At 38.9% G+C, this 26,353-nt stretch overlaps 1 protein-coding gene and 1 long non-coding RNA gene across 5 annotated transcripts in view; one reads left to right on the top strand and one right to left on the bottom strand.

The window, feature by feature from the left end:
* CLYBL (citramalyl-CoA lyase) overlaps positions 1-26,353 on the top strand; it is a 167,012-nt gene that overhangs the window by 125,943 nt on the left and 14,716 nt on the right. For all 4 annotated transcript variants that reach the window (XR_012579100.1, XR_012579101.1, XM_074535663.1 and 1 more), the window contains exons 3-7: positions 13,004-13,192; positions 16,717-16,818; positions 18,578-18,671; positions 20,060-20,227; positions 25,314-25,438. Coding sequence is in view for 2 of the 4 variants with exons in the window: in XM_074535663.1 (XP_074391764.1) it covers positions 13,004-13,192; positions 16,717-16,818; positions 18,578-18,671; positions 20,060-20,227; positions 25,314-25,438 (678 nt within the window). In the remaining 2 variants the exon portion in view is untranslated. The remainder of the gene's footprint in view (positions 1-13,003; positions 13,193-16,716; positions 16,819-18,577; positions 18,672-20,059; positions 20,228-25,313; positions 25,439-26,353) is intronic.
* The window catches only part of LOC102072946 (uncharacterized), a 77,922-nt gene that overhangs the window by 9,672 nt on the left and 41,897 nt on the right, over positions 1-26,353 (bottom strand). The window lies entirely within an intron of this gene.

The raw sequence follows: 26,353 nt of genomic DNA on the forward strand, positions 1-26,353 counted from the left end.
GGAGCAGAACAAGTTATATAGATCAAAGAAAACGAATCTTCATTTGAAAAGCAGATCAGGATAACAGCAAACAGTGACTCTAACTCATCATTGCCTTGTCTAGAGGAGGAAGGCTTTTTGATAGCTATGGCATGAAAGAGGTTCACCTTTAATGCCACAGAACACTGGTGGACAAAGACTACGTAGGCAAAACAGAGGATGAAATATTAGGCTATCCCCCTTGCTTCCCCATTGTTCAGGATGAAAAAGCTGAGCTGAACTTCTGGGCACACAGAATCGGCTGCGTGAAAGCTCTCGTCGCTAGATCGTGCATTTGTGCTAAGCTTGAATGCTCCGGAGGACAATGGGGTTCATCCTGCCTGTGGCTCTGCAGTGATTCTGCAATATAGATGTGAAACAAGAATAGCTGGAAAGTAGGTCCACATGCGTACCGAGAGGAACAACGGCCTGTCCTGAGAAACACAGGCAGAAGTAGTATTCTTAAATATATATTTATTTATATAGCTGTTAGACTGAAGCCATTTTGCTACTCATCTTGCTATTTTAATTGTCCTAATAGCTGTCTATTTACAAACATGCAAGTAAGTGGGCTAGAATAATTAATTAATATTCATAAGCATTCATAAAATGTGACAAAGTTTACGTTAGGGCAGATGTTAATTCCCAAGAGGATTACATTTCTATTAAGTGTAAATTTATATTACTAAGATCCAGCATGATTGATTCTCGCTTGGCCAGCAATAGAGGACTTAGCATCCATACTGGCAGAGATTATATCTGGTCAACAGGAAGGGAAAACTGGCCAAGAAACTGCCAACACAGAATCTGAAGCTGTGAAACCTGGTCAAGAAGAAATAAAGCCAAATAAGCAACAGATGAAAAATTATCTTAAAGCAAAGATCGAATCACTCAGTTGGAAATGAGAATTGTATTGGAAAAGGTGATGCTGAGAGCATGAAGGAACATGAGAATTTTAAAAACAACAAAATTAATAAATAAAATGGAGTGCAGGTTACTAGTAATTTTTTTTAGTGGATCTTAACATTAAAAAATAAAAGTAGACAATTTTAATATGCTCAAACATGTCTGACAAAGAGCAGAGAGGACTTGTAAACTTTGCAAATCATGTGGAGGAGAATGCCAGAGGTATCAGTACTCAAGAGCTATGGACATACTGGAGAAGCCTCAGGAATGGGCTCCAAAAATGTTAAAGGAACTGGAATATCTCTCCTCGAAGGAGAGGCTTATAGATCTGACTGTTCAGCTCAGGGGGATCCCATCAATGTATATAATACCTGCAGGAAGGATGCAAAGAGGACAGAGCCAGGGGGGCTCAAGGGTGCCCAGTGATAGGGCTGGAGGCAACGGGCATAAGCTGAAACATGGGAGGTTCTCTCTGAACATCAGAACACTTTTCCACTGTGTAGGTGACTGAGCACTGACAGGTTTCCCAGCAGCTGTGAGTCTCCATCCTTGGAGATATTCAAAAGCTATCTGTACAGAGTCTCAGCTGTGCAGCTCTGGGTGTCCCTGCCGTAGCAGGGGATTGGACAAATGACCCCCAGAGGTTCCTTCTAACCTCAGCAGTCCTGTAATTCTTTGTCTTCATCTGAAGCCCAGTAGGGAAGGTGATAGATCAAATGAAGAACCAGGAAAGAAGGAGACTTTGGTAATATACAAACTTTACAATAGTTTTCTGGTACTGCTGTACCTTGCACCCTCAGATACTGGAGTGGTCTAGTGGGTTCAGGAAGGATTTGTTTCTGCACCCATGCTGCAGAAACCTGCTGCCTCTAAAGAGGGACTTCCTAGAAAGTTTATCAATGATTGCTTGCCAAATCAAAGAGTGAGGAGAGAAATGGGTAGGGAACTTGCCAACAGATAAAGTCAAAGAGCATTAATGCCACTGTGCGTTTTGTCCTCAGAACAGAGTGAAGTGCTCTGGATGTAGGGTAACCATAGGACCACTCTGGACTGGGCCAGCTACAGCCTACCCTAAGCAAAAGCAAAGACACCTTAACAGGGGAAGGGCACCCAGAGCCCTCTGTATCCAGCAGCATCAGCACACACCAGCACAAGCACCACTAGCACACTGCCAGGGACAGTGCCTCAGTGGCCAGCTGGAATGAGGAAATGGAGCCAGGGAGCTTCCGGAGCTTGAGGGGCGGCTGCCAAACAGACACCGTGCTTGGCAGCAGGCTGGCAGCACAGGGAGAGGCCGCTGCCAAGAAAAGGGAGGGGAGCATCACCTGAGTCCCACCAGGGTTAACCTGCACCTGATGCAGGTGATGGGAGCAGGGATTCTGGCTGGAGAAAATGTCTCTGAGCACTTTGAGGGGAAAACTACCTTCTGTTCTCAATACAAAACACATTATTACTGGGGAAATCAAAAAATATAAACAGGTTAGCAAGTAAAGCAGAACAGTTTCCCAAAAAATAGATTTTTTTAGGTAAGTAGAACACATTTTCACATTTTCATATTTTTCTTATGGCAGTCCTTCAGTCAGAACAAGAATGATATAATATCAAGTCAAAAGGACAAAAAAAACAATTGCTAACTGCATACTTTGTTCAGAGAGTTACGCAACAATAAAGCAAGTTGGGGAAAAATATTAGAGGAAAAGAAAGTGAGAAAAAAGGCAGTTTAATGGGTGTCAAACTTGTAAACACTGAATTCTATTTTATCACTGTTGGTTTAAAATTAATATAAGATAAACAAAGCAGCAGTACTGTATTAATTCAGTTATATTGCTGTAAAATCCTGATTGTCCATGAATTTTATTCACACAGGAGAATAAATTATATTACTAGTAGCATTTTAGCAAATAGTTTCTTGCCAGAGCATTGCATCAACTTAATGTTATTGGTGTCAAATAAATCTGAAGTAGTTAAATCAGTACAAAGTCCAGGCTGACCCCAGCATTTATTGTATGTTTATAGAAATGGTTCAAAGCTGAACCCATTTTCTTATTAGTATTTTACTTACACTACATTTGGCAGAGTCATTGTCCAGAAAGTGAGAGAAAATACCTGATAAGCCATGTGTAAAGAATTTGAACTCAAACCCTGACAGTGTGCTTGAAGTGAATTAAATTCATGTCAGATTTGGACAGATGCAAGAGTAGCTAACAAAAGCACAGGTAGAAGGAGCCCTGCATATTCAGGTCTGGAAAGATGTTATGAAGGGAACAACATAAATTAAGGCAAAAGTTGTGTTAGTCAAGTAATCAATAATTTAACAAGGTGCTCTGCTTCCAGATGCCCCTGTTGGTTATGCTGAGGTAATTTTATGGGGAAATGCACATGGATGTAAGAATGGGGGCTTGTAGTGAGGGTTGTTAAGGGATGCAGGCATTTGCTTGAGTCCTACCTACTACTCTCCTCATGGGCACAAATTAGGTGCAACAGTGCTGCAGCTGGGTGCTCAGCTGGCTGGGCTGCGGTGGAAAGAAAAACACAAACAGCTCAAGAAGTTCCTTTTTCCATGTTGCCCTTCCTAGCTGCTTGTTGTCTTCCTTTGCCATGCCCTTGCTTGTAGCGGTGCAATTGTTTGTTTGGCCAGGCTGTAAACAGGACTGATTAAACAGGCTGGAGTAAAAAAACAAAATCCTACTCTCCCACACAGAAAAGCCTGAAAAACCCATTTCTCTAATGGGATTGCTTCAGTGATCCAGTTTGCATCTCAGCTTGAGAAAAAGTTGATTGGAAAAGCTTGCGTAAGGAAAAAGCAGGGCATGGAATAGAAATAAGCAGAAGAGGGTAGAAACTGCTTAGATGTTGCAGAAATAATCATATATTGGTTTATTTTATCATTTTATTGGGAAATATGCACCAACTTTACTTTAAACTTCATAGATATTCCAGAAGCCCCACTGAGGAGCACCTTCTCAGCCAACCTAGCATTTAAAAATTATTTTTTCAGGGAAGTAAGTTGAAGAAAAGCTTAGGGAAGAAAATATCATAAGGTCTGGTAACTTGTTCCACTGCCATCAGGAATATCTAAATGAGGAACTTAATCATGTTCTGAAGAATACCAATAAACAATTCTCATCATGTCTATAAAGGTGTGTACTTTATTCTACGAGGACAATACATCTATCACTGATGTACAAATACCACCCTACAATCCTGAAGCATTAGCAGAGATCTGACCTAGAAAACAACCACCTTCTCAGGTCCCACTTTCAAACTGGAGAAAAATCTCAGTTCCTTTGACACCAACCACAGGTCTAGGCAGGGAAAAATTCACTTTGTCAGGTTTTGTTTAGACCACAGAACACAAGTGAATTCATTTCCAAAAGGTTCATACTCCTTGCCATGAATAGATGAGTCATGGAGTTTATTTTTAACAATTTTATTTTGTATCAGGGATCACTCTCTGCCTCAGTTAGTCACTGCCAATACAGGGACACATGGGACATGGTGTTCTGGTGCTGTTTCCCCTCTCCCACTTCTGGGGTGTGGGGGCGGAAAGAAGGGAGGACGACTGCTTTTGTACCACTGCCCATCCTTCAGGGACTCTGCCAGAAAGTGTAATGGGCTTTGCCTCATCATATGGAGCATCTGAGCAAATGTTGCCTGCAGGATGTGCTAAAACCTGTATTTGGGGTGAAGTGGGATTGTTGGGTCCATGACTCACCCCAGTCACCCATGCAAGTGTGACTTCTATCAAAAGCAAGCCCTTCTTCTGCTAGAGAAAGAAGAAGGATCTCTGGCAAAATCCAGCTTAGTGAGGTGGATCTTTGTTGAGGTGAGCACTGGCTGAGAAATACAATTATAAAACAAGTTTGCTTTGCAGGAAGGCAAGAGTTGTGTCAATTTAGTGCAAAGCTCCTTAGATCAAAGCTTCCTGTCTTGAACATCTCGTAACATTATTTTCCCACAGAAGTAATTACTGCAATTCCAGGCTACTTCTACAGTGCTAAACGTGTGAGATCCAAAGAGAGATCCCTGCTGCCCTCGCCTCGTGTGGCAGAGTGCCATGTGTGCCCACATGGCATAGGGGTAAATCTCTAGAGCAGACTAGGTGCAGTGATGCATAATTAGCACATGGGTGCCCTGTGTCTCCTTGTGGGGTTTTTATGGAGTAGCTAGGTTTGTAATATGGTTGGGTTTTGGGTAGTTTTTCTTGATTTCCAGCCTATGAGCAGGGTGGCATACCACCATGAGGTTTTTAAACTTTAACTGAGGATATGTTGCCCACCCTGGGGCTTGGCGAAAGAGCTCATGTGAGTGTTTGGAGGGACACAGGCTTCCCTGGAGCAGCCTCACAGGAGCAGGGTGGGGGAGCTGAACTTGGCGCAGTCCTGCCCAAACCACTCTCTGGGCATGATGCCTGAAGAGATCTCTCTCTGAAACCACACCTGTATTTTGGTTTGGAGGAAATAGATGATTCGGTCTCCCAAAGGAGAGTCTGGATGGACATGGGCAGTTGTGCCTTGTGGGCAGCTGACTCAAAACCTTCAGGTGAAGCTGGGAACTAAATTCTTCCAGAGGAATAGATTTTCTCAGAGGGTCTGTACATGGAAATTTATATGAATGGCAGGATCTCACAAGGGCACATGCAGTATACATGAGGTAATTTCTGCTTTAAAAAAATGCCTGTGGCATAAGAAGGTTTCAGAAGTCCTCTTCTAAGTGTCTCAAGAACCCATCTGGTGGGAGAACTTCTGGGATTGCCTTTCTCAGTGTAAGAGACCTGAGTGACCAGTTCTGGTCTTGAATCCCCACTGCATGGAAAGACATGCATCTACAAGGTGACACCACTTAACTTTAAAATGTAAGTTGAAAACAAAGAGTTGAGAGCTTTTATGTACCACTACAGTTTTACTGTGAACACTTGGACTTAGGGCATTCTATGGGGCTTTGATCCCACTACAGAATATTAATTTGCTAATTTACTGATGCAGATAAGGCACCTTATGAAAACTGAGATAAGAGCTGTTAGTCAGTGTTTGCACCAACAGAAACACAACTGTCATTTTAAGCTATCTCTTTGAAACACACAGTTTTATCGAGACTGTAGGTATGCTGGGAAAAGTTTGTTCCAGAGAATAGGAAGGATAAAAAATGCAATGCACACCTAACCTGATTTTTCTTAATGCATTCCTTGTTCCTAGGAGCTATTAAGCAGCTTAGGACAAACACTGGTTCCTCCAGTACAAGCAGGCATAAAGTTCTAGCCAGTTAGTATTTTTTCAGAAAAACTCTGTTTACATCTCTTGGCTTTAAGTATTTTTTTCAACCAATTTATTAAATAATTGAGGCAATAATTTGCCAATTTTTAAAACATTTGATCTGTATCTCACTTAGAATCATCTGAAATCAGCTGCTGAAGAGGGATCGATAGTTTGCTAAAGTATATGTACTTTTGACAGACAGCAGTGCATTTCATTATCAGCATTAACAAAAAGATGTACTTGTAAAAATAAAAAATAGATGTCTAAACATAACCATTTTCCATAGCTATCTATTACATACTGCCAAGTAAATGCATCTAAAACTGTAATATTTTTTAATAAAAATTAACATACTCTTAAGTTCAGATGAAAGAACAGTATAATCTTTTTCTTAACTGATATATTAGATTGCATATTTTGTGGCTTTATTTCATCATTCAGTAGCACATTTGGACTGTCCAGGAAGACTAATTAACACTAATGCTTTTAAAGAATTTTCATTTGTGATGCTAATCACAAAACAAAAAGTGTCTTCAGAAAGCCAGGGGAAAAAAGTAAAGAGACTACTACTTGTAGCCAGCTTAAATTAGTGCTAGCTTGATTTGTGTTAATTGAAAGGTTGTTTACATCTCTTTTGTAAGTGTTTATAAAAGTTGGCAGACAGAAGAATAGCTGCCTACCTGCATGAATAAAACTTTGATTTATTTAAGCTGCTGTATATATTACTGTCATTAAAAACCTCTTGGAACATTTTTGTACACATTATCTTAAGGTATAAGCCTGTGTCTGTGTTTATGTACACACAGACACAGACACACATATCCCATGCTGTATCATTTTTGCTACTGAGACATTTATACTCAGCCCTCATATTATGTGAATATTTCTACGTACCAGTTCATTTTAGCAGCCTACTGGTCTCTATTTCTTTGAGGTATGTGCAAGTCAGAAAAATACTTTGATGACAACTTGTGGGAATGTCTTGCTGTTGCATTCAAATCCACAGTCAGGCTCAGCAGAAATTTAGTCCTGACATAGCTGAGCACCCCATAAGCTTTATTGGGATTCCTGAGCCCTGGCTTCTGTCTGCTGGTTGAGACCACCTCAGGCTCTTGTTCACTGGTTCTCCACATTGACAGCATCTCAGGACAGGCCACCTGACCACCATGTGTGGAAATTGCCCAACTCTGATGGTGTTGGATAGACCCCCACCTAATATCTTCAGGATCCACATTGTCCACGCTGGTAGAGGGAGGGAGAGGTTTCCTAGGCTGACATGGCAGCAAGCACTCCCAGCTGTTCCTGGACAGACTTTAGAGATCTTGTCTTTTAAAAATACAGGGTACCTATTGCTGATAAGTGCACTGATGTGTTCCCAGACCTTAAAAGGAATTTCTAGAGAAATAGGCAAAGAAATTTGGTTTCCTCAGCAGAGCATAATTAAATTGCTGCTTAGTTCACAATGCTGACTGCAACTGACGTTTGCATCATTTTAGTGTGGCTAGACCATGTACTGCATGTAAGGACAATTAGCAGAGCAGAGAGAAAAGCAGCAGATGCTAGAAGTGCACAGAGTTAGATGACTCATTTTGATGTCATGAAGAATCTTTTTCAGACAAGTGGAAAGGTTGGTATTAAACAAAAAAAATTAAAAGAACAAATAATTATTAAAGAAATAATATGAAGATTTCAGGAAACAGTAACAGCAAAATCAGTGTCTTGCTGTATGCTAAAACATATGTTTACCTGAAATACAGAGGAGAGACAGCAACATACATGATGGAGACTCTATTCTTCCTGCTTCTCCTCACTCCTGCCCCTTTTTTCCTTCAGGACTGGTTACATGGTGGGTTCGGTGTGTTCCATGTTGAACCAAAAGAAAATGTGTTCTAAAATTTCTTAAATCTTTAAAAACTTGTTAACTGATTATCTGCTCAGAGGCAAAAATAAGAAAATATTTAATGACCACTTTCTGGAGGCTTTGTGCATATTTTACAGCACAGTTTTTCAGTTTTTCAGTCTAACTAGACTGAAAAACTAGACTAACTAGGAATATATAGTTGCCGTTTCAAAGATTTATTCTAATGAGTACCTGATATATGTGAGGTAAAAAGCAAGTCTCATGAGACAAGTACCTGCTGCTCTCAGAAGCACTCTACTCCCCATTTATGGATCTCATTGTTTCCTTAAAAACAAATGTGACTTGTCTTTTCTTTTGCCATTCTCATTTGTGAGTTTGAAACTAAATAGCATTTGTATGCTCTCATTCTGTATGGCATTTATTGATGGAGAGTTATGCTTGGAGAAGGTGTTAGACTTTTCCCCTGCAGAAACCCTATTATGCACAAAAGCTACTATGGGTATATAATGTGTATGTGCTCTTCTGCAAAATCTTATTTGTGACGTGCATTTGTATGGCATGCACTAATACAAGTGACAAAAGATTCAGCAATGTCAAATTCTGTAAACAAACCACTCCAAGGAATTAACATTACCACATAATTGTATGTTTTTACCATGTCAGGCATGTCACAAAAAAAGCACTTGAATTGTGATTATAGCAATTAATTTTTCCTCTCTTATTTGAAACATGCCAACTTATTATGGCATTGAGGATGATAGATTCTGGCCTGCCATTTTAGTGCATCATATATTTACATTTCCACATGAAGAACTGTTACCAAATGATTTTAACAGGATGGGATCTATATACAAACATATATTTAAGTATAACCACTATCTTTACACTAAGACCTGGAGGTCTTTAGAAAAAGGGGAGGAAGACTAGGCAAGAAAAATAAAGCAAAACAGAGGTTTTGTTCTCAAAATCAGGTAGGTCTAGAAATCTAGAAAAAAGTGATGAAAAACAGGATTGTAGGCAATTGTACCAGTTAGAAAAGAAAGAAAAAAATATAATTTTTCCATCTGCTGCTAATTTGGCCATCTTTTGCTGTATTAATAGCGTGTCCAAGGTGAGTGGGTGGCTGAACTTCCAGCTCTGTGGCATTCTTTCTTCTTTAGTTTTTCTGTTCTGAAGTGGAAATATCGATGTTTTGACAAATAATGTACAGGAAAAAAAAGGTGAGAAAAAGAAAAAAAGGAGAAATGGGAAGGTACTAATTCAGATGATGGGAAGCTGTTTCCAAATACTGTTACCAAAAGCACACATTCAGGTCCACTAATACAGTGTGGTTTTATCAAGGAGCCCAAGGGGCTCCCTCTTTGCCGCCACCCCCTTCCCCAAGTCTCGCGCTCTGCCTGCCTGATCCCATCCGACAGTAGAGCTGATACCGCACTAATCCCCGCAAGTTTGGGACTAATGAACTAACTGCTGGGCTGCCGCCACGGAGCTTGGTCCCAAACTATACTGTACTTCACACTCGATTTATTCTCCAGATGGCGAGACTGCGCAGCCCTGCCGCGAGGGACCACCTCTTCCACTGGAGTGTAAAAGTGGACGGATGTTGTTTTCTTTGCAGATTTGATAATTCAGAGCTAGAAACTCATGAGGATGCTTAGTTATTAGGTTTAATGGGTGCCAGTGGAGCCGGCATTGTGTGTATTCCCATTTTTAATTTCGGGGGGTGTGTGTGCGTGTTTGGGTAGCAATGGATTTGTCAGCAATGCTGCGTCACCAAAACCTTTATCTTCACCAGTTGGCGTAGCTGCACATGATAATGAACCTCTTCCTGTGTCCTCCTCAGAGTCAAACAGAAGGGGTGCTAAAGTAGCCACCTTGACCAACAATTTTTTTTCCTCAGTGAGCTTTCCAGCACAAATTTAAAGCATTTTGATAGCATCTCTATTTACCATGAAGCTCTCTGTTGTATTTCTCTCTTGTTCAGTTTGATAAAGAACCCAGCTCACATGGGACCCAAGGAGGACATCACCATCCCAAGCTACTTGAGCATGAAATATTTTACTTAATGATTTGGTTTATTTCTTTATCAGCTATTCCTTCATGACAAAGTCTTATCTGATGTTGTAGTTCTCATGTGAAGAACAGGGCAAATATTTTTCTCACCATTCCTTAAAAATTCTTGTTTTCCCATTCTTGGCAGTAAGGATATTATTGTATCAAGGACTACCTTTTTCTCTGTTACAATTTTGGAGTAGTTTATCTAGCATAGGATTTTAGCTGTTGCACGAATTCTACAATAAGAGCCTCTACATTTTCCTGCCTAATGAGGCACAAAGGACTCTCCCTTTTCTCCATGTTTTTAATACGTTTGGTCAAAGGTTTTAGTATATAATTTTTTTATTTACCCATGAAATGTTTTATTGGGAACCTTTATGGGAACCTCATACTCCCCGCTAACATTAGTCAGATTTCCTCCACTGTAGGAAGGGTAGGCACAGTCAGCCCCCTCACAAGCTCTGGCTTTGGCAGCCAGGTCCCATCAGTTTGTTCCACAGTTAAAAACATAAATTGATTCTTGCTGTGGAAACTATAGTGACTAGAACTATTATATCATGAAAAGGAAACATTTCCATTCCTGGAGTATCTAGGCAGACAGATCTAATACATAGCGGTTCTAAGAAAACGCATCAATTCTCAACCCAACAGATGGCATGGGTGTGTTAACTAACATAGCAACATATTTTCTATTAAAATATGGGAAAAAACATCAACCCCCTCCCCATGTTTGTTGGTTGGTATAAATTCAGTGAAGTTGTTGGTTATTTTTGGGATACGTACCAGAGGGCTGCACATTTAGTTTATGTAAATTGATAACAGCAACAGCCTGTTAATAAGTGTTTTGTATGGAAATATACCTAGAAAGACACGATCTGTCTTTTTTGGGAAGGGAGTTTGCAGACTGAGGAGAAAAACAGATATGAAATGGTCTCATAATAGTGCTCATTATTATATTCTGAAAAAAATCATAACAAATTAGGCTGCAAGTTTGCTGGAGATGTGCCTTCAGCTGGAATTGAGTGCTGCCTTAGAGGATACTTTGGGAAGATCTCTCTTTTGCAAATTGCATTGGTGTGTGCTGAAACGGTGATAATCTGACTTTAATTAAAAGCATAAATTGGTTTGGAGTGTGATTTTAAGCTACCCTTCTGCATCATGTCCAGAAGCTTTCAGCTCAGCCCTAGGAACCCATTACCCTGAGTCAGAGAAGGAAAACATAGGGGATTTGTATTTCCCAGTATTGGCATCATACAGTTGGGATGACCAAATTTGGAAGAGCCATATCAGACAGCCACGGGCTGGAGCTGTCTTCCAGCTGGACGCGTTTGTACTAAACTGCGTGCATGTTTATGTGGCTCTCCTAATGGCTCCAGACAGAGTCCATTCACAGCAGCTCGCGTGTTTTGGGTTGCATTTTCCAGAGATTCCCTCTGAAGGTACCCCTTGATGGCATACAGGGATGCATACATGGGTGCCTTGTTCCCGCCTGTCCCATTAACAGGCATATGCTCCCAGCCTTGGGAGGAGCACGGCTAGGAGCCCCCAGCTGAAGGCTGCTTGCTTCAGATTTCATTAACTTTCTGCTTCATTATTCCTTCCTTTTAACCAGTTAGAGCCACCAATTGCTTTTCTCTAAACTTACCCTAATTATCAGGGGTCTCAGCCCTGTAAATCAGTACACTGCAGAGCTGTCTTAAACTGGCCTGGGAGACCCTGTTCTCATCGGTCCTGACAACTGTAAGCTACTGTTCCCTCACACTGTTTAACTCAGACCACATTGGGAAACCACCTCTGCCCCTCTTGCCGGCAGAGGTCTGCATCCGTCTGGTTTAAATCTACTGTCATGTGCTCTCTTGCTGATTTGTATTAGCCTGGATATTAACTTTGATGATTTCTTTTTGTTGTTTTTTTCCTCTTGAGTCTGCCTTTTTTCTTGAAAAGCATCTCTATTCAGCAACTGCATATTGTTAAAGTCATTCCTGAGCCTCCATGGCTCAGGAGCTTTAAAGTTTTATTAGCCCCATAAAAACTCTTCACAAATGAAATGATAAGTGTGCGTTTTGACAATGCAAATTTGTTAGGGGCTGTTGGTGAGTGGAAGGAATTTGGGGTTGAAACTTCAGTTGGCAGGATGCAAGGAGCCTAACACCTTCCTTCGACCCCTACCCCCTTCTCCAGGCTAAGAAATGCATTTCATTTCAGAAAAGCATGAAAGTATTCCTCATGCAAATCAACCATTAAACAGATTTGTAAATTTACTTTCACAAAAATAGCAAACGACCAAGGGAAGTGTGTGTCTTTGGAGATTTTATTTTGTGCCAACAGAATGCCCTTTCATGTGGTCTAAGAAAAACCTTGGAGTTATTTCAGTGTTGTTTTTATATGCATGTTGTGAATTCTATTACTGCCTTTAATGCACTTTGAATACAATGGAGTAAAGGAAAACCAAAGAGGCATATATATGTCTGTACTTTTTGACATCAGGCAAAATTACAGAGCTAAATTACAAAAATTAATTTTTAATGCAAATTTAAGAATATGCCGTTTCTGAGAGAGCAGACAGTTAGTGCAATACATTATGTTAGCATAAAGATTTGTGTTTGTTACACATGTTTAGCACTAGCAGACACAAAAGTCTTGTTTTCTGCAAGTGGTAGAAACCCCATGCATTGAATTTACCAGTTATAAAGAAACAGGAAAGAGGAAAGTGAAATTGTGAGGTTCTGGTGACGACTGCTTCAATAAAGTCCAAGAATGACAGACATTCTGAGGAAACCACTATATTGGCTGTCTAGTTTTTCCCCCACGTCATTTCAACAAGATTTCTTCTCAGTGCATTTTTCTGTCAATAAAAAATATGCTTTCTTTTTCTTTTCTTGTGCATCTGAACTCGTAAATAATGTAGAGAGAAGCAAGACTGAACATCGTGAAAACCCTTGAAGAGTTTGACTTAGGCCATGGTGAAAAGTGTGTCAGGATAAACTCCGTGTCCAGCGGCCTTGCAGAAGAAGATCTAGAGGTGCTTTTGCAGTCCAAGACCCTGCCTTCAAGCATGATGCTGCCAAAGGTTGAAAATGTTGAGGAAATAAGATGGGTGAGTACCAAAAACACAGTAGCTTTTGACTGAAGCTGTTGGACCAAGTTCACCCAGGCACAGAGAGGAATGACTGTGAGTTAAGAGGAAGGCTGAAAATGCCATATGATGTTGTTGCTTGGCTGAGGTAATTGGGCAGTGCATCCACTTAAATGTGTGTGTGTGATGTGCTGTATAAAAAGCAAATATGGAACACGTTTATAAAGAAAACTAGGTGTATTTCTCCCACGGCTGACAAAGAACCAATATTGCTGTCAGAATATATTATCAAAAGTAGAAGGGTAAGTGCCTGACTCTTCTCAGACTACACTAACAAGCAAAATTATTGTCTGTCCAAGAGCTTTAGTTACATGCATTGGAAGCAGGAGATGGAAAACCATGTTAGCAACATATGAAAAAATGGGTTGGGGGGAAGGTCACTCCTTGGGGCAACTGGAGGAACAAACAGGAAGCTTTTAACTAGTGTTTTTAATTAGCACAGATATTATTTCCTGAACAGTTCTCTACTTCTTCCTTTTAAATTGCTGACAGGTGTGTTTGTGTTTCACAACTGACTTTTCAGCCAATAAAAACCTGAAATGTAAATGGTTGGCATGTCAAATTACTTAAGAAAACTTTGAAATAGGCCTAATTATGCTATAATTGTTTTAATTGTCAAAAAAGAGGGATGCTTGTTTCGATATACCATTATTGCTGTAACACACCAGTGAAGGAATAATGCTTAATTATTCACTTCATATTTTTGCAAACCGCTAGCTGAGCAGCTAGCACGCGTGCAAGCTGTGATGAAAGACAGGCAGGAGCATTAGGGTCTATTTTAATCTCAGCACCTAACCTTGATCAGGCCATGGAGATGGGCCTGAGCACACCACGGAGCTCAGCCCCGTCACCGGGTGTGGGACAGGCCCCATCCATGCCGTGGCGCTGCCCCTTTGGCCTCCACGGAAGGTTCTCCATCCCCTTCCACCAACGGGTAATTAAATTAACCAGAGTGCACCTCTCAGGGTTTACAGCCATGTAAGTGTTAGACAGAACTTGTCAGTGATGAATATTCATGATACCAAAATGGCAGAGCCCTTGCTGCCACCAAGTAGGTTTTGCAGGGAGATGGGATGCCAGGGCTCTTTGCCACCTCATCCTCTTCCACCTTCCCTCTGGATAACTTTTATTTCCATCATGGAAAACAAGCCAACCCCAGAAGCTTCTGCATCACTGTCCTTCTTTTTCTTCGCTCTCCCTTTGCCCAACCTTTGCACACAAAGAACATACTCTGCCTAACACCGCTGCCTTCTTTTCCCAATCCTCAAAAAATTCAGTCCAGCATGATTTTTCAGCCTCCCAGAAGCTGTTTCTCTCCCCCCACGCACACCCGCTCCCCCCCTTCATTTTTATTTATGTGCAGCAGAAAACCTGGAGGCTGATGCACAACTAAAAGATGGGCTTACTTGTTTTCTTTTGTGTGAGAATCTCTTGCTTTCCTTTTGTCCCTAGTGTGGGTACTTGTTTGACTGGCATGGCTTATTGGACTATAACAAGCGTAACTCTCCCTCCTTTGTGGCGGGACAATTCTCCCACAAATCCCGACCAGTGTGCATTCTTCCCGACACACTATTGGGTGTACACTGGAATTGAAAGAATTGCTGAGGCCTTGCTACTTCATCCCCTCCCCAAGCTTTGTGGGTTTTTTTTTCCTCCGCCTTCTTCTTTTTTTTTTCCCTTTCTCCCTGAAATGAACACTTTACCAGGCCGGAAACATTTAATCGTCTCCTTTTGAAAAAAAAAAAATTAATTGAAACTTCTCCACTCGTTACCTTTTGTATTGGTGCTTATTGCAAATCTTTTACAAGGGAAAGGAAGGGAGGCAATATTTAATTAAATGTGCTCTTTTTTTTTTTTTGCTTTACCTTCAAAACAAAAGATAGCAAAAATTCCAGGAGTGTGACTTTTAAAATATATAAAATAAAACAAGAATTCTGCTCTTTACCTTGCACCTAAAATATACACACAATAACATTTTTTTTCTTCTTAAAAAAATTAAAACCAGGTAAGAGTCTTAAGAAGATATACTGATACCATTATATTACCTCATTTTCTGCATTTGCCTGGGTGAACTTTACTGTTTTCTGTCACTGTAGTAACCTGCCATACTGTACAGAGTGAAATGATTTTTTTTTTCCTTGCACATTTTTGAGTGGAATTCTCTTCACTAAAGAAAAGTTATCAGGAGGGCCATGGTGATGATGCAGAGCAGAGATGGGAGGGCAGAATTCTTCACCGGAGAAAGCTGTGATTTATTTTGGCCTAATTGTAAAGTTACTGCAAATTGCTGGAAAGCTTTTTTTTTTTTTCAAGATCTGGGTGATTAGATTTTCCTTCTTTTGGGGAGGGGTGGTGGGGGGAAGCTAAAAGGGGAAATAACACCTCTAATCCAGCTTCTGGTAAATAGGCTGCCAGCTTTTAAAATGAGTTTCCTTTCTATTAGTCAGAATATTATGCTAAGCCTTAAGCATTAGTTTTTTATGTTGCCATAGCAGCCTTATTCCTGCAGGGTTGTGACCTGCGATGATTACAGTACAAAGCTTATAGGGTCTTGAAACCCCCTTTGAAGATGAAAAGTCTTTGATGGTTTATATTTATGCAAATCTCTTAGATATGATTTACCCAACTGAGACTGAATGGAGAGATGATTAAAATTCCCTTTCCTTTGATATCCATTAATAGTTGAATATTCCTTAAATTTAAAATATATGCATATGTGATTTTTGTCTTTATTTACTAACATTTTTGCAGTACCTGAAATATGTTTATCTTGACACAAATTACTCGATCTGGATAGACATAAGACATTTACAATATAGGGCTGAAGGTTTTCCCCCCTCCTTTTTTTTTTTTTTTTTCCTCTTTTGAAAGGGGAAAAATCTGTGCAAGAGCTTTTGTATGTTTCCAGATGATAGATTTTGGAATTTGGGCTACCCCACTGGCAGCTCAGAGCTAGCTGTGAACTGGTCTCATGGAAAAAATTGGCAAGCTTTGGTCTTCAAAGAATTAAACTTCCTTTTTAAGGCCTTCCTAGGTAAGCTAAAAAATTATGAAGAAAAGCCTATTGAACAAAAGGGTAACGGTGCCGTAATGAATAATACGGATGCCACTTAGAAGGCTGGGGAGCGCTTCCAGTGGTGGCAGTGCTGGACCTGAAACAAAACCGGACCTCAGGTACAGCAGCACTTCATTGTTTTCCACAGCCCACGGATTTGCATTTCACTAAGCCAGGGTGAGAGGTGCTAAGATTGGATTTTTTTTTTAATTTTTTTTTTCCTTGCAAACCAGCCTCCAAATTTAGAAATGTATGGGAATGTTGCTGTTTCAGATCACAGGCCTTGTTATAAGCTGTTCTAATTTTTTTAGTTATCAGGTTTTGGGGTGGGGAGAGGTGTTTGTTACAGTAAGGTGAATATTTGCCATGTTGTGTATACATGTAGACTGTTCTTTCTTTGCCTCTGATAGCTCATTCTGTGTAGTTTTAGTTTTCAGACAAATTCTTACATCACCTAAAAGGCCGAACACTTGTAGAACCAATGAATTTTATCCCCTTTGTGGAAACTGCAATGGGCTTGCTCAATTTTAAGGTAAGAAAGTCTTGAAGTGTTCATATTTTGCCATCTCAGCAAACTAGGATAAGGAGAATTCTCAGTCTCTCCCTGATTTCACCAAGGAAAAGAGGTTAAAAAATACAAAATGTATTGTTCAATCCCCAAAAACATTTGCACATTGAACTCTGATGTTTGTATTGTAAAGGCCTTCATAAATTCAAAGTATTCCAGTGACAGAACAGCTCCAGACAGTCCACAACAAATATCAAAACCTCTCTTCATTCATTGGTACTGTTTTGAACACATTTGGAGTGGAAAAGGTCTCTCCAAAGATTTGGAATACTCAGTGTTTCAGGCTATTTAGTAGCTGTCAGACACAACTTTTGTGTAACACTTAGTTTGAAATAAGAGTTAATTATCACCTCACTATTGCTAAACTTGCTTCTTTATAATGGTTTCTACTAATAACATTACAATCAAATTCCATGTTGTCATGTCTTTGTCTGTATGATGGAGTGTTTAATGCTAAGATTAGACACAGAATTAACACTGAAAATACCTGAAGAACATGCTTATTTTTAGGGTAATTTTAGATGAAATCTAATTTATTAATTTCGTTTCAATACAAACCCCTCCCCAGCCCTTCCTATTGAGTCCAGGTTTTTCAGAATGGCAAGGAAACATGGTAATGAAACAGAAGAGCTCGTGCATGCACAAGGAACTCCGCATTCCCCTCCCAAGCTCTAAGGGAAAAGTTTCAGACCAGCTGAGGACACACAGATCAGAAGTACCTCCAGAAGTACCTCACAGGCAGCCTGGTCGTTTGATACAGCCATTTATCTTACAGCACACACTCACCTATCTGCGAGCACGATAAAGCCATAACCAAATGGACATGCTCCTGTCCAGTGTGCAAACACAGAATTAGATCATTTATTAAACCATTGAGGTTTTTCTTCACCTACAGTATTTTATAGTGGAGGTTTAATGTTGCAGTTGCTGATGCTGGCAGGAGAGTTCCCTTTTAAAGCACACTCTGTTACAGAATGATTCTGTGTCCCACCAGCTGCTACAGAAGAACGCCCGTTAGTAGAGCTGGTAATTACATGTCTCTCTCCATGTACCTTAGCCTTAAAAGATACTAATATTATCCAAACACCGATATAAAATAGTAATACTACTCTCCTCATGAAAAAAGCTACAGCAGAAAATTGTTTTACTTTTATTTTAGTGTTTTTCTGCAGCACTTGTTGCATTTTTAACTTCCTTAGCTTATTTTTAGTTATATGTAGATGGACACTTTAAAGTGGCAAATCTTCTATCTTGTAAGGAACTTGTAATAACTGTAAACCATTAATATTATTTATTTCATAAAAGTGTTTCTGATCTTTATTTCAGTTTCTCATGCAGATATATTGCTTGTCAAACTAATCAAATACAATATTTTTTGTTTGTTGCTAAGCAATATTTGCCAAATGTTTTGTTTCATATTGCTACATAAATGTCTGAAGTAGTGGTCACAGTAACACCTGGGGCATAATGTAAACCAGAAGGTGGGGAACCTGTTATGGATGTCCAGTATTTGCTATCTGGATGCTTAGGGAAAGCAAAATACTTTTTTCTTTTGCTGAGTCATTTTAAAGCACTGTGCATTGTCGAGCACCTACAGTGGCTTTGCTTAATAGGAGCAATATTCTCGGAAGGATTTTGGTGACGCTGGGTTGCTGTAACAGCCTCTGTAGTCTCTCTGCATCCTGCATTTCTGTAGACATTAATGCTCTGTTCTCATTTGAAGGCTGTCTGTGAAGAAGCACTCAGAACAGGATCCCAGGCTGGCTTTCATTTGGATGCAGTTGTCTTTGGAGGAGAGGATTTCCGTGCCAGCATAGGTTGTTACTTGCCTCTTTATTATAAATGTTTATATATGGCATTTGTTTTGGAGAAGCCTGTGAAATTTCTGACAGCAATAAGTAAAGTAATAACTTACTTGAGTCTGCATTTTATGTTTTCATTTTACTCCTTAATTTCTTTTCAGTGCAGAATGTACCACTGGCAATTTAAAACATGGTCCTTGTGCTACAGGGCACTGAGACTTCCTTGTACTTTTTGCCAGTCAGTACCAGAAGTTAATTTAAAAAAAACACTGAAAAAACTCCAAAACAGACAAACAAAATAAACCCTCACCCTGTTGAGTCACTGAAATAATTTTAAAATATTGTATGCATAAGCAACATTCACATGCTTTTTATAACTACATTTGAAAGTCCTAAAATTCTGGCGTCCGCTTCACCACTTCTTTACATACAACTGTCACTCAAGATTTTGACATCAAGCACAAACACTCTCCTGCTACATTTTGCTTTCATAAATTTATTTTAAAGTTGTCACATGTCAATACAACCACATATTCAAATGAAAGCACTACTAGTCTTCCTAAAAATTAAAAAGTGCTTCACTATTTATTTTATAGGAGGGCACTTAGCTTCTGATTTAATTTAAAGACAAAAGCCCTGAGCTATGAACTTCTACATTAAAAATAAGTATGTTGATGTAAAAATCAGCATTGCTTTACTAAAATATTCCTTACAGACTGAAAATCTCTATCTAAATAGTAACCTTATGGTTATTATTGTTATTATTTTTTTCCCACTAGCCTTCACATGAGTACATTGCTTAGCTGGTAGCCTGTGAGCGCATGAAGTCTCATGAATACTTTTGCTTCTTCTCAGAAGTCATCTACCATCAATTTTTCATTCAAATACTAAAGCTTAAATATTCAGCTTAGGACATCAGTTGTGACAAGAATCAGAACCAAGGAAAGTGCAATTCTATTCTCAGTGTGAATTTTTTAACCATTTAGTTGGACCCAGTATATCAATTTGTGTAAAGCTTCTCTTGCTGTAATGCTTCTCACTGTACATTCAGTAAATAGCAAAATCTAATAATTACTTTCATTTTAGCCAAGTCAGCAGTCCTTACCAGACAAAGCTTCCACTGACTTCAGGCTTTCAAATTCTGATTTAAACTAAATCAAAATCTGAATTTATAAGCTAGTGTTTAGAGGGATGTTATTTTTATTTTTGCTAAAGCATCTTTTTTCCTCAGAAGAGTATAATTTTGACTCTACTGTATAGCTTTGCATCCCTCTTCTATTTTCTAAATCAGTTAAATATAATCTCAAAATTTCCCCTTTTTCTTTTTTAACATAAGAAATATTTAAAACAGAAAGGTTTGAAACACTCTTGTCAGCTTTTCTTTGTTCTCATTATTTTCTCAGGTGCAACAAGCAGTAAGGAAACTCACGATATTCTATACGCCAGGCAAAAAATCATAGTCACAGCAAAGGCATTTGGCCTTCAAGCAATAGACCTTGTTTACATTGATTTCCATGATGAAGATGGGCTCCGCAGGCAATCGAGGGAAGGCGCCTCCATGGGATTCACGGGTACGACTTTTGCCGATGCCTCAAAAGAACGCGGACCTTGCTCATTTTAAATAGGTTGCTATATTTACTGTCACCTGGACAAATAACTTGATTTTTGTTTCAGGGCGCTTATTGAAAAACTCATTGATATCAAGCTCTTCTATGTTTATTACTATCTTAAAAATTGTGGCTGGAAATTTTGCCTGAAAAATCACAGGCTGCTTTTTGAAACTGTCTGCCATGAAGCGTGTGATTGGTTTTGAAGAGAAGTTGGGGTAGAGGCTGTGCAGTGATTCCTCCCTTCCCAGAGCACAGGAAACGCAATACTGTACTCTGCCATGCCTCCTCCACACCTGGAGCCCTTTCTCTTTGTTTGAACAACAGCAGCAGTTTAAAAATACTTTTTAGGCAAAGAAAAAAAAAAAAAGAGAGAAGTAAATCTCATATGCTAGCTGCTAGGGGAAAGTTATTTTCTTATTGTTTTCTTTGGCTTCTTTGTAGTCTCCTGGCTTTCTCCCTAGTAAGTGCTGGTGACACCTACAGGTATTGGCAGACAGCAAGAGCAGCAGGCTCCTTGCCCCACAGTGCTGTAATGCAGCCTGTCACCCTGTGATTGGTGAACCAGGTCACTCGAACGCCTCTTTGGGACAGTGCAGCCACCAAAGACCGGGGGCTGCAATAGAAAGCAGCCATTTGACACATGCATGAGAGAATTCTAACACGCAGGATGAACACCACATTATTTTTCTTTGACCACTATCCAGGATACGCAAATGAGAATATCCCTTAGGTTTCTGTTACCAAGAGCGTGGGTGCTAGCAATGCCACCTAGCAAACTCTAGTTTCACAGTTAGCTGTATATAACATCTTAAAGCACCAAACGAAAAAATAAGTGCAATTTTAAGTGCCCTTGGCATACCAGTAAAAGAATAGCAATCAATGCTTTTCAGCACAAGTTCTGCTTTACTGTCTGTTGAGCTTTGACATTTGCAAGCCCAAGTCTTGTTTTGGAGGTGAAATTGTTAGCTCCTCACAGCTACATTATCCACGGCCGTGTGGACTTCCACCCGTCCTTCGGCTGCCTTTGAAGTTGGGAAAATAATAGAGCTGCTGAATGGTAGCACCTGCTGACGGCTACCTAGTCTCAACCAATATTTCCTAGTTTAAGGAAAGGCTTCATTTTTGAAAAAACATAAACATCTGAACCTCCTGTTGACAGAAGATGGACTTGCAGGTGCCTAGACCCTTTGAGAGCACTCTTTTTGAATGCTTAATGCACATTTAAGTGCTTAACTGAGGCTGTCAGTTTAGGAAATTTACAAATGTTCAGCATAACCAATGCTGATGGTGATTTGGACTCCAGTGACTTTATGGTGGAAGTTGCCTGACCCTAGAACAGGGTCCAGACAGAAGACAAATGGAAAGGTCACACAGCAATTTAGGGTGTAAAATTACTTTCTGTCTTGGCTGTACATGTGTCCTACTTGCCTTTCCATACAAGGAGTAAGGATCTGTGTAAAGTACAGATTTTATTAAGGTGCTCTCACTGCACCTGCCCTTTGCCTCCTGCCTTTCTGCAGCTATCATCGACACATTTCTAAAATTCAGCAAACAACCTGACAATCAGTCCAACTGTAATTAGAGATGGGTCAATACTGATTCTACAGATTTGGTGGGGGAAAAAAATTAAAATCTGTTTGAGCTGAAACAAAGCAGTATTTTTCCTTTTCCTCTGAAAAAAGAAAAAAAAATATTTTAGGTCAATCTAAAATATTTCACTTGTTCTTTGGCTTTTTGCTCTCAGTTTATCTAATATTTTTATAATCTTTCCTGCTTCTTTTGATTGAAATAAAATCTAATTTCAAAACTGATAGAAAAATCATGTTTTTCCAAATCTATGCAAGTATTTTTTTCATAATCTATATAATTTAAACATTTTAAGATTTCCAATTCCACATTCATCACAGAAAACTACAAATGGGCCTCAGCTTAATCCATGACTTTGTATAAAGCAGAAGTAAGCACATTGCATTTGCCACTGACAATCCTCTGATAATGTAAAAGTACTGAAATGTCAACCTATTAGCAAATTCAAAATGTGCAATTCTTCTAATTTTTAAATATAAGATCCCTCCCTGTTACTTTTTAATAAACAATCAAAATCATTGAAATCAAGAGAACTGAAATTAACTGAGTCTTGCAAATTGCTCTCATAGCTGGAGAACAATTCATCTATTTGCACAAACAGGGCTGAACTCACCACTCTCAAAAGCAATGCAAATCCAAAATATTTAGCTAAGTTGTATGTCCTTAGATGTCCCCATATTAAGCCAGTAAAATTGCCCTTAATGTAATCAAATAGCTTCCCTCAAGATTAAACAAAATAACAAAAAAGCAAAATAATATAATGAAGAATTTACCAGGTATTTAAATATTATTGCAGACCTCACTGCTTATTGCAGCCAAGTTTTTTTTTCTTTTCCAATTATGTTAAAATCAGCCTGGTTTTCCTTCAGTGAGTGTAGAAACATAAAATCAAATGTTTTCAAACGTAATCCATCCAAATTAATAGTCCTTTAATATTTATATATATTTTAAAATTTATAAATCTATAAATAGGCATCCATCAAGATGTTTTACACTAGCATTACCCGTGGACTTTAAATCAGTGCGTTGCCTATATAAATGGGCATAGATTTTAGGAATGTTTGTGTAAAAAATAAGGTAAACCTTGTCATAAGCTTTAACACCTGACCTAGTCATTATAAAAAGTCCTGTGCTACATGCTGAGAGAGCAGATATAAATACGAAACAGTCTAGGTGTCCTCTCCTTTTCAGTCTTTTGTAGGAGACTAAAATGACACCGTCATACAGTTACCTAAAAGACTTGACAAGTATTGATTTAAAACACAATATATCAAGTGGTACTGTAAAAAGGATTTCGTGGTCATAAATTTTAATGTCTTCCAATTTTGCACTCTCTCAGTAACTTGTCAATAACAATAATTCTGTTTAAAATATTTACTTTGTTCCTCCATGGCATTATGTCTGTAATACAGTTATTTGAATAGGTAGTCTGTGACAAAAATCAACCAAGTGCTATAAATCAAAAGTTCGATTATATTCTTCCTAAATTGTTCAGCAGTGTTTTAATGATAAAAGCATAGTTTACTAATATAGGTATCTTTATCAAAAGCAAGTCTTTTTACAGAAATGTTTTACACTTTTAAAAAGTCATATATGTGTATTTTTAATACAAATTTAAATTTTGTTATAATTAGAGATTGACTTCAAATATAATTTAAAATATACTCAACATTTTTTTTTAAATAGTTAAGCTCCAGAGGATTTTTTAAGAAATTGTTGTACACACTCAAATTTTGGAATTAATGGTTTAGCTATGGAGAATTTGTTGTATTACAAATAAGGAACATCATCAGCTTTTATTGTGACATTTTATTAATTATGACATTTTATTAATATCACTGAAAAACTTCTGGGTAAACTTAAGATAAAACACATTAGTTTAAAAAAATTATTTGTGTCATTTCTTTCAAAAATTATGGTTCTTAATGGGGTTTAAATTTTTACCAATATTTAAGGTATTTTTGAAATAGTTGTGATATTAAAATTTCAAACTAATATTTGCATGCCTGTAAAATCATAAACTAAACGTTGTTCAAGAAGAAGTAAAATTGAGCTACTTGTGGCATTTCAGCAAAGGAATGTAGCAACACCACAGCACTACTATTTCTTTGCACATTTAATTAAGTAGAGTTTCTTTGTACTCCAGGTTATCACTCAGACCTACTGCAGCCTGATGAAAACAATCCAGGGATTTTTGCAGTGGTTATTTCATGGAAAATAGGTGCATTCCTGCGCTCAGGCGTGAGACTTCTCAGATGCAGGGATGGGCTGGTTCCTAAAGTCCATCTGGCCTAATGGCAGTAGGGACAGGGAGCAGACCCCGTTGTGCAGGGAATTTCCTTGGGTCCTGACACTTCCAGCTTGTCCTGGCAAAGTGCAAAACTCTCGCTGGCACAAGAGGCAGCGGGGCTGTGGGAGCCTCGGCCTGCAGGGCACTGCTCACTCGCTGGCAGCTTTGCAGCATCAGGCTCACCCCTCTGCCTAGTTTTGTTTTCTGGCACCGAGGAGAGTTGTTTCCTCCGAAGGAAGGAAGCTTGGGAGTTACGGCAGCCTCCCTTTATTAGGGCACCTTAAAAGCAAACCACAGAGATCCCACCGGTCTGTGAAATTCCCATAGAAATGAACTAATAACGCCGAACGCCGCACTTTTTAAAGTGTCAAACAAATTAGACGTGTATTTGTTTTAAGGTAGCTAAATTCAATCACAGATTAAAAGGGATTATGTGGCTGTCTATTCACGTTTGAAAATCTCTAGTGAAAAAGACAACATCTATTTTTATTTTCTTAACTTATGTTTATACAAGAAAGGATTAAAAAAACTGTTTCATAAAGCCTCAGGGCACTGCTGGTGGTTGTTTGCTATACCAGTGACTAAACAAATATTGCAGCCTATCTGCAACTACCAATAATTGCAGCAACAACAGTTTAAACAACGTTGGGGATTATATGATTATAAGCCAATACTGAGAATTTAGGGAATGATCCTTAGGGTACTGGTAACTTTTCTGCCCGACAGATCTCTTGCCATCTTCTTCAGATCTCATTTTCTGAGCACACTTTAATACAACTTATTTAAGAGTGGCTGGAGCTGTTATTTACATAGTCAAATTCAGAGATGCATTACACTTAATTGTTATTGATTGCCCAAGACAAGCAACTGCACCTGAAATTCCTGAGGGAAGATGTATGGATCAAAATGGGGAGGGAGGAGAAAGAATCTTGAGTTCTTTCAAACTATATTGAATGCAAGCATAGCACAAGGTATTCTTACTTTTAAAATAATCTACCAAAAAGCTATCTGCCTGTTTTCCAGTTTTAAAAATAAAATAAACCAAGTAAAATAATTAGTTAGAGAGCAAGAAAGTCTGCAAGGCATATGAGAGCCTCAAGTGGTTGGAACATTTTGCTTGAACATCTGTTTGTTGATGCATGATTCTGGTGTTATTAATCTTCTTTGTAGGTAAGCAGGTGATTCACCCCAACCAAATTGCTGTTGTCCAGGAACAGTTCTCTCCAAGCCCTGAAAAAATAAAGTGGGCACAAGAACTGATTTCTGCTTTTGAAGAACATCAGCGATTAGGCAAGGTAAATATTTTGCTAATATGCCATTATGGAACAAAATTTGAATAATATTTAAGATTCTGTTAGAAAGGTCAGTGATTGCTCTTTGCTTTTATCTTACGAAGTGCTGTAACTGAGAGTATTTCTTGTGAAATCTGTCTCTGGATAGTGGATATTATAAATGTATCACTTCCCAGGATATTTAGAAATAGAATGGCTATCTTTTCCTTCCTCCCCATTTTAATTTTAATTCTTTGCTTATGCAGCCTTTTGAATACCTGCAAGTATCTACAGCATCAGAGAATTAAAATTGTTTCTTCATTATGCTGCATTATCACAGTGTTACTGTCAGAGGAAAATATTTGCAACAGAAAGTCAGGTAGCTCGCAGAGGACTCAGACTGCTTGCACAGACATCATTTATGGAAAGAAATAAATGCATTAGGAAGCCTTGGTTTCTAAAAAAAATCTCTGCGTTGGTAGACCTGTTTCACTTTTGGGGGTTTGATCCCTCAAACATGCCCAGTAGTAATTGAATGTACTTTTGAGTGAAACTGCTTGCAGATTGTGGTTCTTAATCATTAAAATTGGGAATGTTTTATGTGCATTTGTACCAATTGCTGGACCTGGATTTTGGATAGAGGAGAAAGCAAATTAACACTAGAATATGATTGTTCCTAATTTAGTGCATCATTGAGTCTCACGTTTCCTGCTCTGTGGGTTTCTGCTATGTAAATATTGCGGTGGTGATGCACAATCTGTCTCCACTTTGTGCCAGTAATACTTAAATTAGGGGTCGCCTGAAGGAAGATTTTATGCTAGTTGCGGCATTGTCAGTTAATTATCTTAAAGGTTATTTGCTATAATCCAGTTTGCCTCTTTTTGAAAGAAAAAAAAAAAAAGTTGCAGCCAAACATGTTTATCTTAGTCTTAGCCAAGC

The sequence above is a fragment of the Zonotrichia albicollis genome, chromosome 2 (genome assembly GCF_047830755.1).
Source record: "Zonotrichia albicollis isolate bZonAlb1 chromosome 2, bZonAlb1.hap1, whole genome shotgun sequence".
In the NCBI taxonomy this organism is placed as follows: Eukaryota; Metazoa; Chordata; class Aves; order Passeriformes; family Passerellidae; genus Zonotrichia; species Zonotrichia albicollis.